This window comes from Leucoraja erinacea, chromosome 8, assembly GCF_028641065.1.
Source record: "Leucoraja erinacea ecotype New England chromosome 8, Leri_hhj_1, whole genome shotgun sequence".
NCBI classification, from domain to species: Eukaryota; Metazoa; Chordata; class Chondrichthyes; order Rajiformes; family Rajidae; genus Leucoraja; species Leucoraja erinaceus.
Window position 1 is genome coordinate 36,591,451 of NC_073384.1, and position 23,251 is coordinate 36,614,701.

The window sequence follows — 23,251 nt, forward strand, 5'->3', positions numbered from 1 at the left end:
TCCCCCCTCCTCTTCATGTGTGGGAGGAGGGGAGGCGGGTGTCGGTGGGAGAGGAGTGGGGGTGTATGTGGGCAGGGGGGTGGAGGTGGAGGTGGAGAGCATGGGGTGGGAGGGGAGGTGTGTATGTGTCGCATCTCATGTAGCGTTCTTCAGGCGGGGGCTATCGGGGGGCCAGTGCGGGAGGGGGAAGCATCCTGCACCCGGGGGGGGGGGGTGTTTGGGGGAGGGGGGGGTGGTGAGGGAGGAGGGTTGGGGGAGGGGGGATGCGGCGGAGGGGGGGTGTGTGGGGGAGAGGGGAGGGGGGTTGTGTGGGGGGTGGTGTGTGGGGGGGGGGAGAGTGTGTGGGGGGGGGGGGGTGTGTGGGGAGAGGGGGGTGTGGGGTGTGTGGGGGTGGGGTAGGGAGGTGTGTGTGGGGGAGGGGGGGGTGTGTGGGGGCGTGGTGGAGGGTGTGTGTGGGAGAGGGGACTGTGGGGGGATATGGGGGAGGGGCGGAATGTGTGGGGGAGAGGGGGGGGTGGAGGGTGTGTGTGTGGGGGAGGGGGGGTGTGGAAAAGGGGGGCGTGGGGGGGAGGGGGGGTGTGTGGGAGAGGGGGTGTGGAGGAGGAGCGGGGGAGGGTGGGGGGTGTGGAGAGCAGCTCACACTCTGCTCACTACGAGCCTTCAGCTTTCGCCTCACTCAACGGCTTCCGGTCCGGCTCCGGCTTCACTCAACGGCTCCCGGCTCCACTCACGGCTCCCGGTTCCACTCAACGGCTTGTCGTGCTGGTCGCAGCAAAACGTGAAGGGGGGGTGTGTGACAATAGACAATAGGTGCAGGAGTAGGCCATTCGGCCCTTCGAACCAGCACTGCCATTCAATATGATCATGGCTGATGATCGCATATCTCTCTATACCTTTCCTATCCATACATGTGTCCAACTGTCTTTTAAAAGTCACGATTGTATTCACTTCTATATCCTCTGGCAGCTCGTTCCAGATACGGACTTCCCTCTGAGTGAATAAGTTGCCCAAATCTTCGCACTCTCACCTTAAGCCTGTGATGTAGGGGGGGCGTGGGGGGGGGGGGGGGTGGTGTCGGGGGGTGGGTTGTGGGGGGGGGGGTGTGGGGGGATGGGTGTGGGGAGGGAAGGGGGAGGGGGGGTGGGGAAGGGGAGGGGGGGAGGGGGGGAGAGGAAGGGGGATGGGGGGGGGGGGGGGGGGTTGGGGATGGGGGGTGGGGGGAAGGAGTGTGGGGAAGAAATCCTTGCGATATAGGGTGCCGTTTTTTGCGCAAATTTGAAAAAACGCAAACCGGAAGAGGTCAAGATGAGAGTTTTAGTAGTATAGAGTATAGATATAGATAGATAGATATAGATAGAAGATAGATAGATAGATAAATAGATATAGACAGACAGACAGACAGACAGACAGACAGACAGACAGACAGACAGACAGACAGACAGACAGATAGATAGATAGAATAGATATTGATGGGCCAAATGCAGTCAAATGCTTAGTTGGAGCATTTTGGTTGGCATGAACAAGTTGGGCCTGAGGGCATGTTTCTGTGCAGTATAACTCCATTGCTTTATGACTATATTCTTGGTGTCAGACGGATCCCTTTCACGAGAGTAAACCCACGGAAAGGAATAGACCCAGATGGAGTCCAGATACTGAAATCATGCATCAATTCACTGGCCACAGTCTTCACCAACATAAAATCATAAGTGATAGGAGCAGAATTAGGCCATTGGGCCCATCAAGTCTACACCATTCAATCATGGCTGATCTATCTCTCCCTCCTAACCCCATTCTCCTGCCTCCCCCCCATAAGCTTTGACACCCGTACTAATCAAGAATCTACCTAGCTGCCTTAAAAATATCCACTGATTTGGCCTCCACGGCCTTTTGTGGCAAAGAATTCCACAGATTCTCCACCCTCTGACTAAACAAATTCCTCCTCATCTCCTTCCAAGAACGTTCTTTAATTCTGAGGCTATGACTAATCCCAGACACTCCCACCAGTAGAAACATCCTCTCCACATCCACTCTATCCAAGCCTTTCACTATTCTGTATGTTTCAATGAGGTCCCCTCCTCATTCTTCTAAACTCCAGCGAGTACAGGCCCAGTGCCGTCAAAAGCTCATCATAGGTTGACCTACTCATTCCTGAGATCATTCTTGTAAACCTCTTCTGGACCCTCTCCAGAGCCAGCACATCCTTCCTTAGATACCTTCAACCTTTCAAATCAAGTCTTCTGTCCCCAACTGCTTCAAGGAACCTCCATCTTTCCAGTCCTCAGGAAAGGTTTAGAGACCTGTCTCAATGACTACTGCCCAGTAGCTCTATCATTGACCACAAAGAAGTGTTTTGAAGGACTGGCAATGGCCCCCATCAATGCCAATCCTCTACACAATCTAGACCCCTTGCATTTTGTGTCCAAGTAAATTATGTCTACGGAAAATGTCATCTCTCTTGTACCACAGGACCACCTTTACAAAAAGAACACGTATGTAAGGATGCAATTTATCGCCTAGAGCTCAGCCTTCAACATCGTAATACCGAATAAGCTTATTCCTAAACTTCTGGCCTTGGAGCCTCCATCTGCAAATGGCTTCTGGATTTCCTGAAATGCTGACCTCAGAGTGGATCATAACCTTTCCTGGAACCTGAATCTCAACATTGTTGCCTCTCAGGGTTGTGCGTTCTGTCCCCTGCTCTACCCTCTTTGCACATAACTGTTTGGCCAAAGATGACATCAACTCTCCCTTCAGGTTCACTGATGATCGCACTGATGTTGACCGGATCTACAACAGCAATGAGACGGGGTACAGGAACAAGCTCAAGAACCTAGTGTCATGGTGTCAGGCCCCCAATTTAGCCCCTAATGTGAGCAAGACAAATGAGAATCCCAAAGACCAAAGAGTCAAGTGGGAGGAAGCTGCTGGCAATGACAGACGCGAGGAGCGGGCCGGTACGAGTAAGAGCATAGTTAGAGGATATGGTTGGTAGGACTCCCTGAACTAAAGGAGGAATGATGGAAAGATATGTTGAGAATCGTTTAAATATTGGTGGGATGCTCCGTACTGAAGAGGAGTGATGGAAATATTTTGAGCATTGTTTAAATAAAACGAGAGGATGATGTTTGTTGGGGTGTCCTGATCTAAAGGAGGAGTGATGGAAAGATTTTGAGCATTGTTTAAATAAAAGGAAGGGGCTGATGGTTGGTGGGATGTCCTGAAGGAATTGCTTTTGACCATTGTTTAGATTTTGGTGGGATGCTCTGAACTAAAGGAGGAGTGGATGACATTCGGGAGTTTGCACCTGGCAGGTATTTTGGTTGGGGGGTTGGAGCTGCCCACTGTAACAGATGGGCAGCCGGTGGGTGCGGTAGTAGTATCAGCAGCGAGCAGTGCAGCCAGGCTGGAGGCTGCGTCCTGAGGCAGGGAGAGGGAGCAGCGGCGGGACGGTGCGGAGGCCCCGGACTTACACCGGCTCCCTTCCTCCGCGACCTGTCGCCGGCTGCAGAGGCGGCATCGTCCCGCACGGCAGGCAGCCCGGGCAGGGAGAGGGAGGGAGAAGCCGGCACCGCCACCGCTGTTACAAACGCCGGTCGGTAGCTCGCCTCCCCGGGGGCTTGGGATCTACGTGAGGCCCCAGGCCCGGCGGTGGGCTCTAGGCCCGGGCTCAGAGTGAGATGGGCCGCCGCTGCCGCTGCTCCCAGCGCCGGGACCCGGCCCAGGGCGCCACCGACTGAAGAAAATGGCGGGAAGGAGAAGCCTGCTGTTGGATGGTGAGCGGGGAGAGAGGCCTGGCCCGGGGTTAGAGAGAGGCCGGGCCCGGGGGTAGAGAGAGGCCGGGCCCGGGGTTAGAGAGAGGCCTGGCCCGGGGATAGAGAGAGGCCGGGCCCGGGGATAGAGAGAGGCCGGGCCCGGGGTTAGAGAGAGGCCGGGCCCGGGGATAGAGAGAGGCCGGGCCCGGGGATAGAGAGAGGCCGGGCCCGGGGTTAGAGAGAGGCCGGGCCCGGGGATAGAGAGAGGCCGGGCCCGGGGATAGAGAGAGGCCGGGCCCGGGGATAGAGAGAGGCCGGGCCTGGCCTGGCGGAGGGGTGAGGAAGGAGAAGTCCGGAAGGAGAAGTCCGGGGGGGGGGTGGAAGCCGGCGGCCTGTTATTTTTTACACACCCGGCACTCCTCGCTACTTCCAAGGGAAGGAGGCCTGGCTAAACCTCCCTGCCTGGAGAACGGGGAGCACCAGGGGCCGTGCAGCCGTCATCCCACCACACTAAAGCCGACCCTGCGGGGGGAAAACGTTGTTATTGTGGGATGCGGGGGAGCTAGCTGATCCATCGGTGTGAAACAGCCTGTCCGGCGGTGGTAGCACCCGTCTTGGAGGTGCCAGTCCCTCCTGTCGCTCTTTGTTATTTGTTGTTGTTGTTTAAAATCTAATATTGCTGTTTAAACTCTGCCTGGCATGGATCTTTTTTTTATGGCTGGGGTCGAGGTGGGTGAGGGCACTTCTCTCCTCCTTTCACCGTGTACCCTGGCATGTATTGGAACCATTTAACAATTTATAAATTTGATCTTGGATCTCCAAGTTCTCTACTCTTTATTAGTTCCCAGTGCCACCTATCGCTCTTTGTTTTATTATTATTATTATTATTATTATTATTGTTTAAAGTCTCTAATTGTTGTTTAAACACTGCCTGTCACAGGCATTTCTTTTCTCTGGCTAGGGTTGAGGTCCCCCCCACCCTTCACCCCTTCACTGTGAACCCTAACATCATTGAAACCATTAAACAAGCTGGGAATTTGATCTTGGGTTTCCAGGTTCCCTCTTCTTTATCAGTCACCAGTTCACAAACCCTTCTTCCGCTTTTTGTATTATTGTTGTTCAAAGTCTGCTTGCCATGGGGATTCCTTCGAAGATAGACACAAAATGTTGGAGTAATTCAGCGGGAAAGGCAGCATCTCTGGAGAGAAGCAATGGGTGACGTTTCGTGTCTGAAGAAGGGTCTCGACCCGAAACGTTCCCCATTCCTTCTCTTGCTCCCGCCGAGTTACTACAGCTATCTTCTGTTTAAACCAGCATCTGCAGTTTCTTCCTACACATCGGGATTCCTTCTGTGGCTGAGGTCAAGGCGGGCCTTTATAATATTTAATCAACAGTATCATCTTCTATTTTGTTGGAGACTATCAGCTGTCTTCTTTTAATTTTAAAAACAACTTGCAGGTTCTTCTATTTGTCTAGGTGAGGATTCATATCAGTTGAAGTTTATTGAATTATACCAGAAATTAGGCAAATTTGATGGCAGAATGGGAAATCTAAATCCTTATCTGATATTCCATTGGGTAGATTGTTGATGCTTCACATTTCCAGGGTGTGGTGTGTGCAATCTTTTGCTTGTGGATTTTGTAATGAGTCGTGCACTGCTGGAATTCCGATGTTAAACTTTAAACATCTTAGAAAAAATTAGGAAGAAATATTTGAAAGGTTAATTGAAATGATTCAGAATGTCTGCTGCTTTAACAGTCCTACTGAGGCGGTGTAAGTGGGCATTTCTAATTCACTGGAGAAATAGCACTTACAGTTGCGCAGTGATAGAGTTCCTGCCTTACAGCGCCCGAGACCCAGTTGACTATGGGTGCCGTCTGTATGGAGTTTGTACATTCTCCTCATGACTGTGTGGGTTTTCTCTGGGTGCTCCAGTTTCCTCCCACACTCCAAAGATGTGCAGGTTTGTGGGTTAATTGTTTTTTGTAAGTAGTCTTTATTGTGTATGATGGAACTGGTGTACGAATGATCGCTGTTCGGCGCGGACTTGTTGGGCTGTAGGGCCTGGGATCACCCAGTATCTCTAAACTAAACATGAAGTTCGATGTCACCCAGTGACCAATAGCAATATTTATATCTTAAGATTGATTCATCCAAGTTACAAAATAATCCATGCTGCAAATTCTCTTTTTTATAGAATATCTAATTCGGTGGTTTTAATGCATAATACAGATAAATGTGCAATGCTTGTCTCACACACAATGTCCAATGATGTTTTCCAGGATGCATTGAATGTCATTTAGAGTTTGCGGAAGCTCTTGCTCATAGTGCCTTCATATTCCAATTGAACTTGCTATCAAAAAAGCCAGCTCTGTGGTTTTCCATTCTGAATCACAATATTTGAATTAACTCTGGCATTGGTTTATTATTGTCATGTGAACTGCAATACAATGACAACCTTTGTTTTGTGTGCTTTCCAGGGAAATACCCCTACACATAACTTCAACAGGTAGTGCAAAGAGGGAAAGGAAACCCAGTGCATATATAGTGTAGGAAGGAACTGCAGATTCTGGTTTAAATCGAAGATAGACACAAAATGCTGGAGTAACTCAGCAGGACAGGCGGCACTTCTGGAGAGAAGGAATGGGTGACGTTTCGGGTTGAGACGCTTCTTCAGTCTGATTATGTCTATCGTGCAGAATATGGTGTTACAGCTGCAGGTCAAGTGTGGTTTAAAAAAAAAAAAAAGGACTGCAATGAGGTGAATTGGGAGACCGAGACTCCACCCTTAGCACGTGAAAGGTCTGCTCTAGAGTTTGATAATAGCCAGGAAGAAGCTGTTCTTGAATCTTCTGGTACACGATTTTAAGCTATTATCTTCTGGTTGATTGATGAGGGAATGATTGGGGTATGATTGACCCTTGATTATGTTGGCTACTTTCCCGAGGCAACATGACATGCAGATGGCGTTGGCGGGGGAGGGGAGGGTTGGGGGGGGGGGGGGAGGAGGATGGTTTGCTTAAAGGACTCAGCTGCGAGTGCAATTCTGTACAATTTCTGGCAGTCTTTGGCAGAGTTGCTATAAGTTGTGATACATCTCAAAAGGAAGCTTTCTATGGTGTACCTATAGATATTGGTAAGAGTCATTGGGTGGCATAGTGACACAGCGGTAGAGTTGCTGCCTTACAGCGCCAGACACCCAGATTCAATCCTGGCTAGGGGTGCTGTCTGTACGTTCTCTCCATGACCACATGGGTTTCCTCTGGGTGCTCCAGTTTCCTCCCACATTCCAAAGACATGCACGTTTGTAGGTTAATTGGCTTCTGTAAATTGTCCCTAGTGTGTAGGATGGAACTAATGCACAGGTAATCGTTGGTCAGCGCAGACTCGGTGGGCCGAAGGGATAGCTTCCACGCTGTATCTTTAAACTAAATTTCCTTAGCCTTTAGAAGAAGTAGAGACATTGATGTGCTTTTGTGCTGAAGCATTAATGTGGTTGAGGCAGGACAAATTCTTGGTGCTATTTTATCAGCTAATGGTGATATAATTCTTTGCCTTTGTTTATAAAGCCAGTGCCCATCCTTTGTAATCACTTTCTCAGATTTTCTGACATAACCTTTCTGTTTTTGTACCACTTTTATAATTGTGCACTCTCCCTTGTAACCAAATTGTTCAGCACGTAAGCAGCTCCTTTGGCCCATTATGTCCATTCCCACCTTTTTACCCATCTACGCTTATCCCAGTTGCACAAATGTGACTGAGGTAACCTTGGCTAGCTCTCTCTGATCAATCTATCACTGTTTACTGCTAATTCTGGCACTCATTATCACGTCTAAGGCTTTTCCTTCGTCGAGGACAAACTGACAGCCGTAGATTTTTAGATTACTGGCTTGATTCTCAATTGCGTTTGCAACTCGATTCTGAAGTATGTTCTTCTACTGCTCTATTTTACTTCATAATTTCTTGAAGAGAACATGTCCATGGTGTTCTGTCTTCAATTTTTCTAGTTTAGTTTATTGTCACGTAGACCGAGGTACAGTGAAAAGCTTTTTGTTGTGTGCTATCAAGTCAGCGTAAAGACTGCACACAATTACAATCAAGCCGTCCACAGTGTACAGATACAGGATAAATGGAATAACGTATTGTACAAGATTAAGCCCAGTAAAGTCTAATTGAAGATAATCCAAGGGTCGTCAATGAGGTAGATGGTAGCTCAGAACTGCTCTCTAGTTGATGATAGGATGGTTCAGATTCCTGATAACAGCTGGGAAGAAACTCCCCTTGAATCTGGAGGTGTGCGTTTTCATATTTTTGTACCTCTTGTCTGAAGGGAGAATTGAATTGAATTGAATACTTTATTGTCACAGTGAAATTCTTGACGGTGACCGGGGTGAGACTGGTCCTTGATTATGCTGGTGGCCTTGCAGTGTGAAGTGTAGATGGAGTCAATGGAAGGGATGTTGGTTTGTGTGAAGGTGTGGGCTGCGTCCACAATTGAAACATAGAAACATAGAAATTAGGTGCAGGAGTAGGTCATTCGGCCCTTCGAGCCTGCACCGCCATTCAATATGATCATGGCTGATCATCAACTCAGTATCCCGTACCTGCCTTCTCTCCATACCCCCTGATCCCCTTGGCCACAAGGGCCACATCTAACTCCCTCTTAAATATAGCCAAAGAACTGGCCTCAACTACCCTCTGTGGCAGAGAGTTCCAGAGATTCACCACTCTCTGTGTGAAAAAAGTTCTCCTCATCTCGGTTTTAAAGGATTTCCCCCTTATCCTTAAGCTGTGACCCCTTGTCCTGGACTTCCCCAACATCGGGAACAATCTTCCTGCATCTAGCCTGTCCAACCCCTTAAGAATTCTGTAAGTTTCCCATAAGATCCCCTCTCAATCTCCTAAATTCTAGAGAGTATAAACCAAGTCTATCCAGTCTTTCTTCATAAGACAGTCCTGACATCCCAGGAATCAGTCTGGTGAACCTTCTCTGCACTCCCTCTATGGCAATAATGTCCTTCCTCAGATTTGGAGACCAAAACTGCACGCAATACTCCAGGTGTGGTCTCACCAAGACCCTGTACAACTGCAGTAGAACCTCCCTGCTCCTATACTCAAATCCTCTTGCTATGAAAGCCAACATACCATTCGCTTTCTTTACTGCCTGCTGCACCTGCATGCCTACCTTCAATGACTGGTGTACCATGACACCCAGGTCTCGCTGCATCTCCCCCTTTCCCAATCGGCCACCATTTAGATAATAGTCTGCTTTCCCGTTTTTGCCACCAAAATGGATAACCTCACATTTATCCACATTATACTGCATCTGCCAAACATTTGCCCACTCACCCAGCCTATCCAAGTCACCTTGCAGTCTCCTAGCATCCTCCTCACACCTAACACTGCCCCCCAGCTTAGTGTCATCCGCAAACTTGGAGATATTGCCTTCAATTCCCTCATCCAGATCGTTAATATATATTGTAAATAGCTGGGGTCCCAGTACTGAGCCTTGCGGTACCCCACTAGTCACTGCCTGCCATTGTGAAAAGGACCCGTTTACTCCTACTCTTTGCATCCTGTTTGCCAGCCAGTTCTCTATCCACATCAATACTGAACCCCCAATGCAGTGTGCTTTAAGTTTGTATACTAATCTCTTATGTGGGACCTTGTCGAAAGCCTTCTGGAAGTCCAGATACACCACATCCACTGGTTCTCCCCTATCCACGCTACTAGTTACATCCTCGAAAAATTCTATAAGATTCGTCAGACATGATTTACCTTTCGTAAATCCATGCTGACTTTGTCCAATGATTTCACCACTTTCCAAATGTGCTGCTATCCCATCTTTAATAGCTGACTCTAGCAGTTTCCCCACTACCAATGTTAGACTAACTGGTCTGTAATTCCCCGTTTTCTCTCTCCCTCCCTTCTTAAAAAGTGGGGTTACGTTTGCTACCCGCCAATCCTCTGGAACTACTCCAGAATCTAAAGAGTTCTGAAAGATTATTACTAATGCATCCACTATTTCTGGAGCTACTTCCTTAAGTACTCTGGGATGCAGCCTATCTGGCCCTGGGGATTTATCGGCCTTTAATCCATTCAATTTACCCAACACCACTTCCCGACTAACCTGGATTTCACTCAATTCCTCCAACTCCTTTGACCAGCGGGCCCCTGCTATTTCCGGCAGATTCTTTATGTCTTCCTTAGTGAAGACGGAACCAAAGTAGTTATTCAATTGGTCCACCATATCCTGGTTCCCCATGATCAACTCACCTGTTTCTGACTGCAAGGGACCTACATTTGTTTTAACTAATCTCTTTGTTTTTACATATCTATAAAAACTTTTACAGTCAGTTTTTATGTTCCCTGCCAGTTTTCTTTCATAATCCATTTTTCCTTTCCTAATTAAGCCCTTCGTCCTCCTCTGCTGGTCTCTGAATTTCTCCCAGTCCTCCGGTATGCTGCTTTTTCTGGCTAATTTGTACGCATCATCCTTCGCTTTGATACTATCCCTGATTTCCCTTGTTATCCACGGATGCACTACCTTCCCTGATTTATTCTTTTGCCAAACTGGGATGAACAATTTTTGTAGTTCATCCATGCAGTCTTTAAATGTCTTCCATTGCATATCCACCGTGAACCCTTTTAGAATCCTCTTCAATGCTCTTCAATTTCTTGCAGAACAATTTCTACTGTTCTTACTTTTGGGCATGTACCCATAATATAATTGAATCATTGCTACCTTAAAGACCTCCCATTGTTCAATTATTTTTTTTCCTGCCAAGTTGAGATTTCCAGTGTACATAGGTCTGATGGGCTCTCATCCCATTGAAACTGGCCCTTCCACAAATTATTATTTTATTTTTGGAGTGCTCTATAATCCTTTCATGGCATTGCTGATGCTACTTATGGTTTTTGAACAGCTTTATCTGAAACCGCAAGAAATTGCAGAGAATTGTGGACGCAGCCCAGACCATCACACAAACCAACCCCTTTCCATTAACTCAATTTACACCGCATGCTGCCTTGGCATAATCATAAATGAGTCTCACCCCAGTCACTCTCTCTTCTCTCCTCTCCCAACAGGCAAAAGGTATAAAAGTGTGAAAATGCACATCTTCAGATTCAGGGGCAGTTTCTTCCCGGGTGTTAACAGGCAACTGTACCATCAGGCAAGAGTGGACGTTGGACCATTGGAAATGATGTAGGAGAAGTGATAATGGGGAATAAAGAAATGGCAGAGAAATTGAATAACTTTTTTGCATCAGTCTTCACAGTGCCTGAAATTCAAGAGAGTCAGGGGGTGGAAATTAGTATAGTGGCTATGACTAAGGAGAAGGCGCTTGGGAAGCTGAAAGGGCTGAAGGTGGATGTCACCTGGACTGGATAGTCTGCACCCTAGGGTTCTGAAAGAGGTGGCTTTAGAGATTGTGGCGGCATTAATAGTGATATTTCAAGAATCACTAGAGTCAGGAGTGGTTGCAGACGATTGGGAATATTGCCAATATTACCCAGCTGTACAAGAATGGAGCAAAGCAGAATTATACGCCGGTTTGTCTGACTTTAGTGGTTGGTAAGATTTTAGAATCCATTATAAAGGACGAGGTTGGAGTACTTAGAAGTTTATGATCAAATAGGCCAAAATCAGATGGTTTTGTGAAGGGGAGATATTGCCTGACGAATCTGCTGGAATTCTTTGAAGAGGTAATTAGCAGGACAGACAAAGGGGAGTCAGTGGACGTTGTTTACCTGGATTTTCAGAAAGCCTTTGATAAGGTGCCACACATGAGGCTGCTAAAGATGAGAGGCCATGATATCAAAGGGCAGATACGAGCATGGATAGCATGTTGACCGGATGGAAGAAGGCAAAGAGTGACAATAAAGGGGGATTTTTCTGGTTGGCTGCCAGTGACTAGCAGAGTTCAGCAGGGGTCAGTGCTAGGGCCGTTACTCTTCACATTGTATATTAATGATTTGGATGAGGGGATTGAAGGCTTTGTGGCCAAGTTTGCAGATGATACGAAAATAGGTAGAGGGGCAGGTAGTGTAGAGAAAGCAGGGACCCTGCAGAAGGACCTGGACAGGTTGAGAGACAGGGCAGATGGAATATAGTGTAGCAAAGTGTAGAGTCATGCATTTTGGTAGTTGGAATAAAGGTGTAGACTAGTTTCTAAATGGGGAGAGAATCCAGAAATTGGAGGTGCAAAGGGACTTTGGAGTGCTGTTGCAGGATTCCCAAAAAGTTAATTTGCAAGTCAAATCGGTAGTAAGGAAGGCAAACGCAATGCTAGCATTTATTTTAAGAGGGCTAGAATATAAAAACAAGGGTGTAATGCTGAGGCTCTGTGGCGCAGGTCAGGCTGCATTTGGAGTTTTGTGGGCAATTTTGGGCTGCATATCTGTGGAAGGATATGGTGGCTCTGAAGAGGGTCCTGAGGAGGTTTACAAGAATGATCACGGGAATGAGTGGGTTAACATATGATGACTGTTTGACAGCACTGAGCCTGTACTCGCTGGAGTTTTGAAGGATGAGGGGGAATTCTCATTGAAACTTACCGAATAGTGAAAGAGTGGATGTTGAGAGGATGTTTCCACTAGTGGGTGAGTCTAAGACTAGTGGTCATAGCCTCAGAATTAAAGGATGTTCCTTTAGGAAGAGAAGGAATTTCTTTAGTCAGAGGGTGATGAATCTGTGGAATTTTTAAAGCGGGGATTGATAGGTTCTTGATTAGTGAGGGCATCAAAGGTTATGGGGTGAAAGCAGGAGAATGAGGTTGAGTGGGGAAAAATAGATTAGCCATGATCAAATGTCAGAGCAGACTGAATGGCCTAATTATGTTTATGGTCGTGTGATATTTCTCTCCTACCTCAAAGTTTTCCAACAAGTCCTTATTTGTTTTCCCACATACCGATAGGGAACATGACATCTGGCTAATCGCCCTCCCCCATTGCCACTCCTTCAATGTTTCTGGGACTAAATCCTTATCCGAAAAATTCAGAGACGCAGAAGAGCTGCAGTGGTTTAGGAAACTTGCCATCACCTTCTTGAGAGAAATTAAGGTGGACAATAAATTTAGTCTTCCCAATGTCTGCAAGATGAGTAATGAATTAAAAAAAAAAGGCAGTTGCATAACCTGTGGATTAATCTAGCAGTTACATTGGATAAGGGAGCAAAAGGAGAAACTAAAGACAGTTTTATCTGCTTCCAACTTGCAAAAGTAATAGTCAATATTATACTTCACAGTCTACATTGTTAACAGTAAGTGGATTTAGAACATAGAACAGCACATAGGAACGGCCTCTTTGGCCCACAATGTCTGTGCTGAACAAGGTGCCAAAATAAACTAATCTCTGCCTGCACGTGATCCACATTTCTCAGTTCCCAGCATGTACATGTGGCTAGCCAAAAGCCTCTTAAATGCCACTATCATATCTGCCTCTACCACCTCCATGGATGACAGTCTGTTCTAGGCACTCACCACCCTCTGTGCTCAAGAGCTTTGTTCATCTCCCCTTAAGAGCAAGACTTAAAGCAAGACCTTCAGTTTAACAGAACAATGGCATGCAAGCATGGCAAAATGCTCCTCTGTTTGCAAAGCTCCCTGGTAGTGGCAACACAAGTAGATAGAGTGGTAAAAGAAGCATATAGTATGTTGCCTTCATCGGTCGGGGCATTGAGTAATAAGAGTCGGGAAGTCATGATGCAGTTTTAGAGGACTGATTATGCTGCATTTGGAGTATTGCATGTTATTTTGGGCACCCCATTACAGGAAAATTGAGGCTTTGGGAAGAGTGCAGAGGAGGTTTACCAGAATGTTGCCTGGTTTAGGGAGTATTAGCTACAGGGAGAGGTTGGACACTTGGATTGTTTTCTGTGGCATGCCGGAGGTTGTGGGGAGGCCTGATAGGAGCATGTTACATTATGTTAAAGTAGACAGTCAGAACCCTTTTTCCGTAGTGGAAAAATCAAATACTAGAGGGCATGGCTTTAAGGTGAGGGAGGGGCTAAGCTTAAAGGAGATGTGCAGGGCAAGTTTTTTATTACATGGAGGATGGTGAGTGCCTGAAATGTTATCAGGGTTGGTGGTTGTGGCAGATACAACGGTGGCATTTGTATAGGTAGATGTATATACAAGGAATGGAGGGAAACGGATTATGCGCAAGTAGATAAGGGATGGCCTTGGCATCATGTTTGGCGCCTGTTCTTGTTCTGTTCTATGTTCTATGAATGGGATAGCACTTCTGTTGTATGTGTTGGGAGTATGAGTTACACTGAAAGAATGCTAAGAATTAAAAGAGAGCCAGTCACTTCATGATGCATTTTAATTACAGAGGGAAACTTGCAAATTGACCATGTACTGAAAATCTACAAGCTCCTCGCAATTTCCCAACTTTCTCAGCACAGGCAATTGACCGAGGACGGTTGCAGCAGAATCCTTGTCATTTCATCTCATTGAAAGGCACAGATTGAAGGTAGCATGATTATAAATTTTAAAAAACACACAGTCCTGGAGTAATTCAGTGGGTCAGGCAACATCTGTGGAGAAAAAGGATGGGTGACATTTCGGGCAGGGACCCTTCTTCAGAGTCTGAACAAGGGTCCGGACCCGAAACGTCACTCAACCTCTTCAGAGATGTTGCCTGACCTGCTGAGTTACTCCAGCACTTTGGGTCATCTTTGGTATAAACCAGCATTTGCAGTTCTTTTCTACAGCATCTCTGGAGAACCTGGATAGGTGACATTTCAAACTGATTGAGATTGATATGCTCCATCTTAGTGCCATAAGGTGGTATTATGTTCAAACAGCAAGTACAGAAGTGGGAAACCTAATAATGGCATCACAGAATTTCAGAAAATCAACAAGAACGAAAAGCAGGCATTTTGCACTTTATTTTCTTTCACCAATAACATGAACTGGAGCTTAATGTTGCAGCTACAGACGTCAGGGTGGCACAGTGTTGCAGCGGTAGAGTTGCTGTCTTACAGCGCCAGAGATCCAAGTTTGATCCTGTCTACATGTTTGAACATTTACATTCTGCAAGTAAGAATGTCATTGTTCTGTTTGGGACAGAAAACATTGAAACACTCTTGACTCTCGACTCTCCCTGTAACACTAAATCTTAGAAGCTGAACATCCAGCTCCAGTCAAGCCCTTGCCAAATGAGTCTATTTCCACTTTCATCACTATCCTGTTGAGTAGATAATTCAGCGGAGATACATAGAAATTTTAAAGAATGTTTGTATTTTTGTTTGATTTCTGACAAAATGTCTTTCAAAGTAAGTTAAGTTTGTGACGCTTCATAATCAAACTTGCTTGAACGAGAAATTAATGTTGACGGTATCTAAAAATGTTAAGGAGTGGGTTTGAAGTGGGAAAAGGGTGGGATATGGGGTGTGAAAATAAAAGGAGTGATCTATGAGGCTGTTTCATAGAAAGGACGGAGTGATAGTTAGCTGAATTAAACTGTCGATTATGCATTGATTATGTTATATAATAATGAGATGGCTCCACAGAAAATAAGCAAAATTGAAAATCAAAAAAAGCAAGTGCAGTATTTTTCGCAGGAAATTCTCTATTGGATCTGAATTTTTCTTCTTGTCTCAAGCCCCAGATTGGATATATAAATTTAATTCCGAATTAAGACCTTGCAAATTATCCATCAATAATCAATACAATAAAAATTATCGTGTAATTTTAAAATTCTCTTACATTTTCCCCCCCACCCCATCCTCTGTCCAGGGATGTTTTTTGTGGCTGGTTTATTTTAGTTGGGCAATAAAAGCTTTTGCCGTTTTCACATAGCATTTCTAAATGTATGTATATTAGATCCATTGCTATTCCACCACTAATTTTTGTAATAGATATAAATACTGCCTGTCTTTTTAGGTTTCTTTAATATTAGTCACCTTCCAGGTTTTACATTCAGAAATGTGTTTAAAAAAGATTTTGGGGAAAAAACGAACAAGTTTGGAGGTGTGCTGCGTAAATATTATGGCAAAATATTTAATATTTCTGCCAGATTGTTCTTTTGGAGTCGTTTGCCTAGAGTGGCGCAGCGGTAGAGTTGCTGCCTTATAGTGCCAGAGACCCGGGTTCAATCCTGACTATGTGTGCTGTCTGTACGGAGTTTGTATGTTCTTCCTGTGACTTTGTGGGCTATTTTCAGGTACTCCAGTTTCCTCCCACATTCCAAAGACATACATGTTTGTAGGATAATTGGCCAGTAAAATGATAAATTGTCCCTTGTGTGTAGGATAGTACCAGGAAGACCATTTAAAAAATATATTTTGCCTTTCCAATCATCTTTCTTTAAATGAGGAGACGATGTTTCTACTAGTGAAAAAATGTATCTGTACCTTTTATTCGATCAGCCCTGGAGAAAGAGAATCCAGACAGTTAATCATTAAAGGTCGTAACCTGTGGGTTTGTCTTCTTCTCAGTAAGTCAGTTTATCGGGACGACAGATAGCACAATGGGCTAAGAGTTCGGCTGGCGACCGGAAGGTAGCCGGTTCAAATCCCGCTTGGAGTGCATACTGTCGTTGTGTCCTTGGGCAAGACACTTCACCCACCTTTGCCTGTAATGGAATGTTACGGCGGCAGGCGCGGGCACACCGCGACGCCCTGTGTCTCCCTTTCAAGGGAGATGCTAAAAATGCATTTCGTTGTCTCTGTACTGTACACTGACAATGACAATAAATTGAATCATTTCATTTCATTTCATTAGAGATACATGAAGCTGCAGATGCTGGAATCTTGAGCAAAACATATAATAGTGCTGGAGGAATTCAGCAGAGCAGGCCGCATCTGGGGAAGGAATGGACAGGCGGTAGATATTTCATCAGATTCAAGTGCTGTCTCGAATATCTGGAATTGAGAGAGATTTTCGGTTCTCTGCGTAAAAGGCAGTTAAGATCAAAGAACTTATTGTATGTAATTTGAACTGAAGTTCTCTTTTCTTGAGCCTTTTGCAGTCAATTATGTTGGCAAACAGTGACCTGCAGTCCTGACTACAAATTAGAACTGTAATATTTTAACTCTACCAGTCATTTCTACTTTGTTTACATCAATATTGCTAAATAACATGTTTTTATGTAGGACATTTTTGCTAAGTCTGCCTTTGAGGTATGCTTTGGTAATTATCTCTGGTTGTTTTTATTGCAAGAACAACTAGCTGGATTTAAAATACAGAATGTCCTCTTCGGATGAGAATCGAGCACTGTTTTCAGTGTGGACAGAAAAATCTTTGCATCTTCGGACTGTTTTATCTTTTTCCCCTCCCCCACCACGACACCACCACAATTCTCCTGATTCAATGGATTGACCAAATAGTTCTAAATAGTTATAGTGCAAATCATGAAATGATTTCTAAACCAAACTCCTGGGAGAGATGTGAACCTAAATGATCTTTTGTGATCGGTAAGGGTGTCAAACATTACGAGGAGAAGGGAGGAGAATGGGATTGAGAGGGAAAAATTAGATCAACCATGATTGCAGACTCGATGGACCGAATGGCCTTATTGTGATCCTTTGTCTTATGGTCTTATGGAACAAGTGTTACCCTGGGATTGTGTAACTGTGATGGTAAACAAATGACAGCAGGAAAAGACTGCGCCTGCTAGCTCGGGAAACTTTTGTAACTTTGTCAGCGCCAGAAACACGGCGACACTTGTGTACTGCCTAGGTGAGGTCTGCTGTATGATTCTACCGGGTTGGATGCTAAACAAAGCTTTTCACTGTACCTAGGTATGCTTTGGTAGTTATAATAAAATATAACTGAATCATCATTGAGCTCTTGTTTAACTTTGGACAGAAATGAACTTTTCAACATATGAAATGAACTTGTTGCGGAAATACCTGTCATTACTGCTTGAGAAAAGGAATGTGAAGGCTAGTCTGGAGAAAGCATGAGAACTGTATGAAGTCTCTTTCTGAACAGTGTACTTTGGTTCAAACTTGCAGCGTTGTAAAAATGGATTAATGACAAGCACCATTGTTAATCACAGGTTAAAGAACAGTAATGACAAAGGGCACTCTTTAACAATTCCAGTGAACAATGGAATTTGAGTTCCCATTTCACAGACACAAAGAGCTGGAGTCACTTGGAGGGTGAAGCAGCATCTCTGGAGAAAAAGGATGTGTGACGTTTTGGGTCAGGGCCCTTCAGACTGAGAAAATCTCGTCCTTTTTCTCCAGAGATGCTGCGTCACCTGCTGAGTTACTCCAACACTAAGCGTCTCTCTTCGGTATAAATCGGCTTCTGCAGTTCCTTCCAACACACTTCTGCACCTCTCTGTGCTGCTGCAGGCTGCAGCTGATCTGCACGTTCGGCTCCAGTGGCCTCCAGTGGCCCGATCCACGCGATTCTCCTTCCACAAATGCTGCCTGAATTGGTGGGTGCTGTCAGCCTTTCAGAGCACAGAAAATGAGTGGGATTAGAGTAGAGTTGTGAGTGAATTGAGTGTACTTCATTCCGGAGACAACTGACCATCTCTGTGGGAGGTTTCATGAAGATCTGAAGTCAGCTTGCCTCCAAAAGGGCTTGAGATTGCCAATTAACACGAAAGATTCAGTTCCTTCAAGTCAGACACTTGATTCCTTAGTAATATTAGTGAGAACGACCGTTAGGTGGGTGACAGACTGTGTCTAAATTTAATATTAAAACATCTTTGGTGTGGTTTTGCTTTGCTCATTATTGTCACGTGTAAAAATAATATAGTGAAAAGCTTTATATTATTCAGTCAAATCATACTGTATATGAGTATAATCAAACCATGCACAAGTACAAATGTGTAAAGAGAAAAATATCAGTACAGAATAGAATGTTACAGCATGATAGTGCTGCAGTTGCAGAGGAATAAAAGTCAGGGTTAGTAATGAGGTAACTTGGAAGATCGGGATTACATCCTAGCTTATGGCAGGACCATTCAGTAGTGCGATAACAGCAGGGAGGTACCTGTTCCTGAATCTGGTGGTTCACGCTTTCAGGCTAGTATCTACTGCCCAACTGTAGAGTGGAGAAGAAGGAATGACTGGGGTGAATGACTGGCTGCTTTCCTGAGGTTGAACGATGTGTAAATGGAGCTAATGGTGGGGAGGCTGTGATGGACTGGGCTGGATGTGATGGACTGGGCAGTATCCACAATTTCTAGCAGTCTTTGGCAGAAAGTTGCCAAACCATATGGTGCTGCATCCTGATGGGATGCTTTCTGCAGTGCATCTCTAGAAGTCGGTAAGAGTTATTGGACATGTTGAATCTCCTTCGTCTTCTGAGAAAATGGAGGCATTCATGTGCTTTTGTGTCTGTAGCTTCAATGTGGTTGGTTGAGGACAAATTGTTGGTGATATTTACGCCCAGGAACTGATTGAGATTGAAGAAGAGTCACGTATTCCTTTTCTCCAGAGATGCTGCCTAGCCCGCTAAGTTACTCTAGCATTTTGTGTCTTTCTTTGCTGTAAACCGACATCTGCAGTTCCTGCACGATTTTGTACATTTCTATAAGATCACCTTCAATCTCCTGTAAGGATCCGTGTCCACCATGAAGCAGCGGATGGCTTTTCGAGGGAAGTTGAAAGAAAAATTGCAGGTAGACACAAAATACTGGAGTAACTCCGGGTGAGGCAGCATCCTTGATATCCCGCAGCTCCGCTTCTTACTCTCCCTCCCCCATTCGGAACAAGGACGCAGTCTCCCTTGTCCTCGCCTTCCACCCCATCAGCCGTCACATACAGCATATAATCCTCCAACATTTTCGCAACCTCCAACGGGATACCACCACTGGCCACATCTTCCCATCTCCACCCCTTTCTGCCTTCCACAGAGACCGTTCCCTCTGAAACTCCCTGGTCACCTAGTCCCAAACCACCCCCCTCCCCAGGTACTTTCCCCTGCACCCGCACAAGATGCAACACCTGTCCCTTTACTTCCCCCCCTCGACTCCATCCAAGGACCCAAACAGTCTTTCCAGGGGAGGCAGAGGTTCACTTGCACCTCCTCCAACCTCATCTACTGTTTCCGCTGACAGGGTGTCAACTTCTCTACGTCGGCGAGACCAAGTGCAGGCTCGCCGATCGTTTCGCTGAACACCTCCGATCAGTCCGTTTTAACCAACCTGATCTCCCGGTGGCTCAGCACTTTAACTCCCCCTCCCATTCCCAATCAAGTCAAGAGAGTTTATTGTCAAGTGTCCCAGATAGAACATTGAAATTCTTGCTTGCTGCAAGAATTTGACCTTTCTGTCCTGGGCCTCCTCCATTGTCCGAGTGAGGCCCAGCGGTAGTTCAAGGAACACACCTCATATTTCGCTTGGGTAGTTTACACCCCAGCGGTATGAACATTGACTTCTCTAATTTCAGATAGCCTTTGCTTTCTCTCTCCATCCCATCCCCCTTCCCAGTTCTCCCACCAGTCTTACTGTCTCTGCCTACATTCTATCTTCTGCCGCCTTTGCTCCTGACATCAGTCTGAAGAGGGTCTTGTCCGGAAACGTCACCCATTCCTTCTCTCCAGAGATGCTGCCTCACTGCTGAGTTACTCCAGCATTTTGTGTCTACCTTCGATTTGAACCAGCATCTGCAGTTCTTTCTTACACAAAAGAAAAATTGCAGGGCAGGTGGACAGGCCTGGGAATGGAACTATCTGTACTAGTATTGCAAAGATTTAGCAAGAAGCAAAAGGAACAGATGCCCATTTGTGCTGGCATTCTCTGTTGCTATGGCGAATAAACTGAAAGCAGCGTCAAAGCAAGCGGGTTTGCTGGGTATTGGACTCTATTAAAGTGAGCCAAGTTTTGCAATCAATGTTGAAGTGAACTATGCAGCTAATGAATGAAGTCAAGCTGACTATGGCATGGATATCCTCCTTTCCGATGTTGATTCTACAAAATTATGAGGATCTGTTTTCTGTAACAGTCGTGTCATGAAGCAGCACATACTGGCAGCCATATTGAAGAATTCTCTCAGCACCTCAGGTAGTGAAAAGCTCTGAATTGCAAACTAGTTTAAATAGTTTACAGAATGCAAAATACAGATTGGTATGTACTTACGTTTAATAATAGATGCTGCAATATCACAACTTTTAAACAAGGTCTGCAATGTGTTTAGGAAATACAAAATAAGTCTGTTTTTACTTACTTGGTTAGAATTATCTCATGTACACAGCAAAATTAATGCCCCTGATGTCATGCCGTTTCAAGGAAGATGCACGACTGAGTTATTAGCTCAACCTCTCATTGTCTGAGAACTTGGAGGAGAAATTTTGCTCCATCTTCGTTTACAAAATCTTGAATGGGGGAAAACAGGCTACAGGAAATTTGTGTAATTTTTGTAAAAGATGCACATTATTTAGAAAATAGACAAAATAGACATTCCGAAATGTCACCCATTCCTTTTCTCCAGAGATGCTGCCTGACCCGCTGAGTTACTCCAGCATGTTGTGTCTATCTTTGGTGTAAAACTGCATCCGCAGTTCCTTCCAACAAATTATTTAGAAAATGGCGGTTCATCGAGAATGGTCTCAATATTTCTGTCAACTGGCATTTTAAATTGTTGGAATTTTGTTACCATGAAATGAGTTATTCATTTGGGGCAACTAATTTATAATTGTGGGTGATTTCGAAATAGAATATGTGTAAGAGGGAACTGCAATTGGTTTAAACCGAAGATAGACACAAAAAGCTGGAGTAACTCAGCGGGACAGGCAGCATCACTGGAGAGAAGGAATGGGTGACGTTTCGGATCGAGACCATTCTTCCCACTGAAGATGTTCCCTGTCCCGCTGAGATACCCCAGTTTTTTGTGTCTCTCTTCAGAATAGCTGTATTCTATTTTAAGAATGATTTCTGTCTCTAAATTCTTTCGAATCTGGCAATGAACTAGTCATCAGTTTCCAGATATACACTACAAAGCAACCTTTACTCAGCATGGTAATCACAATCACAATCATTTATTAGCCAAGTATGTTTTGCAACATACGAGGAATTTCATTTGCCATGTTAGTCATATAAATTAAAAATAACAGAACGCACAAAACATATTTTAACATAAACATCCACCACAGTGACTCAACATTCCTCACTGTGATGGAAGGCGAATAAAAGTTAAAATCTCATCCCTTTGCTCTCCTGCGGTCAGGGGCCTTGAGCCCTCGTTGACGGGACGATCTTTACTGCTGTAGCTGGCGGCGTTTGGGCCCTTTGCATCGGGGCAATCAGCTCCTGCATCTGCTCCTCGCATCAGCTCCTCGCGCCGGCAATCGGACCCCGCGTCGGGGTTGGTCGAGCCTCTGCGTCATTGGAGCTCCTGACTATCCTCTCCTGAGACTGCGAGCTCTCGATGTAAGGCCACGGTTGGAGCGATCTCAAGCAAGAGATCGCTCCGATGTTAAGTCCATGTCCCGTGGTGGGGCTCAAAGTCAGCCCGAGGAGGCCTCCAGCTCGATGGTAGGCCGCAGAGCGACCGGAGATGTGGTCCAGAAAATAATTGCATCTCCGGCAAGGTAAAAAAACTGAAAAGAAGTTTCCTCCAACTCCCACAGAAAACAAACCGGAGAACATTTACATGAACTTCTAATTTTTTTTAAAAAAAAGACGAAAAAACAGACACAGGGCTGCCAATCTTGCGGCGCCCTGGTGGTATCATTACATTTATTCTTGTGGACGCACACCCAACTTGCAACTTAATATGCAGGTGGTTCCTACTTCTTGCTTATACCTAGTGCAGTCCCTGAAATATTTTTTAAAAAGGTCCATACTTATCCAAGGTGAGCCACCTGTGTGGGGGCAAATTAGCCTACAAAGTAAAATTGGTGAGTTTTTAAAATTTACTTCACAAACCTGGTTCAAGACAAGTTGGCCGTGCGTCCACAAGAATAAAAGTAATGATAAAAATCACAGGAAGTGTTACCTGATTCCAGTAATGATACCTGTCTTGGAGACAAGGATTTTAGTGTTAAAAATACAGGCCCACCACCGATTTTCCGGCACCCTTGGTTCCAGAGCCTTGCTGGATTATCCAACAGTCGGACCAACAGAGTTCATGTACTAATGACACAACAATACCTCTGACCCACCAATTATACCCTTCTTGGTTCTTGGTTTTCTGGTCCTCCAAAATATTCCAAATGGAATTTAAACTGGAGGCGGTGGAGGGAGGACTTAAGCCAGAAGGGGTTCTTGGGAAGAAAGAGCTACTTTAAATTTAGTTGCATCTTGTTGGGTAATTATGGTAGGGTGAAGACCATGCTTTAATTATGCGGGGAAGAATGAATTGCTGTACACATCTGGCTTGGTAGCTGGTATCTCAAATTGGATTGAATAATTGGTTTGGGTTTGGTGTAGGTTTTGTAATCTATGTCGAGCTGGCCATTTAACATTTTGTAAAAACAGGTCAAACGGTAAGCTTCACGTCTGTCTTAGAGAGGGTTCCACCCCAGTATCTAAATCAGCCTGGTTCACTAGAAACATAAATAAACAAATATTAAATGTGCTGATGCTTG

The 23,251-nt window shown here is 45.3% G+C and overlaps 1 protein-coding gene across 4 annotated transcripts in view; it reads left to right on the plus strand.

Annotated features, from left to right (window-relative positions):
• The first annotated feature begins 3,169 nt into the window (after positions 1-3,169).
• The window catches only part of senp6a (SUMO specific peptidase 6a), a 78,410-nt gene continuing 58,328 nt past the window's right edge, over positions 3,170-23,251 (plus strand). For 2 of the 4 annotated variants that reach the window (XM_055639469.1, XM_055639472.1), the window contains exon 1: positions 3,348-3,773. In XM_055639469.1, coding sequence (XP_055495444.1) covers positions 3,743-3,773 — 31 coding nt within the window. In that variant the 5' untranslated portion in view covers positions 3,348-3,742. Of the gene's footprint in view, positions 3,312-3,347; positions 3,774-4,235; positions 4,373-23,251 lie in introns of those variants that run through there. The other 2 variants (XM_055639470.1, XM_055639473.1) reach the window with 2 other exon arrangements.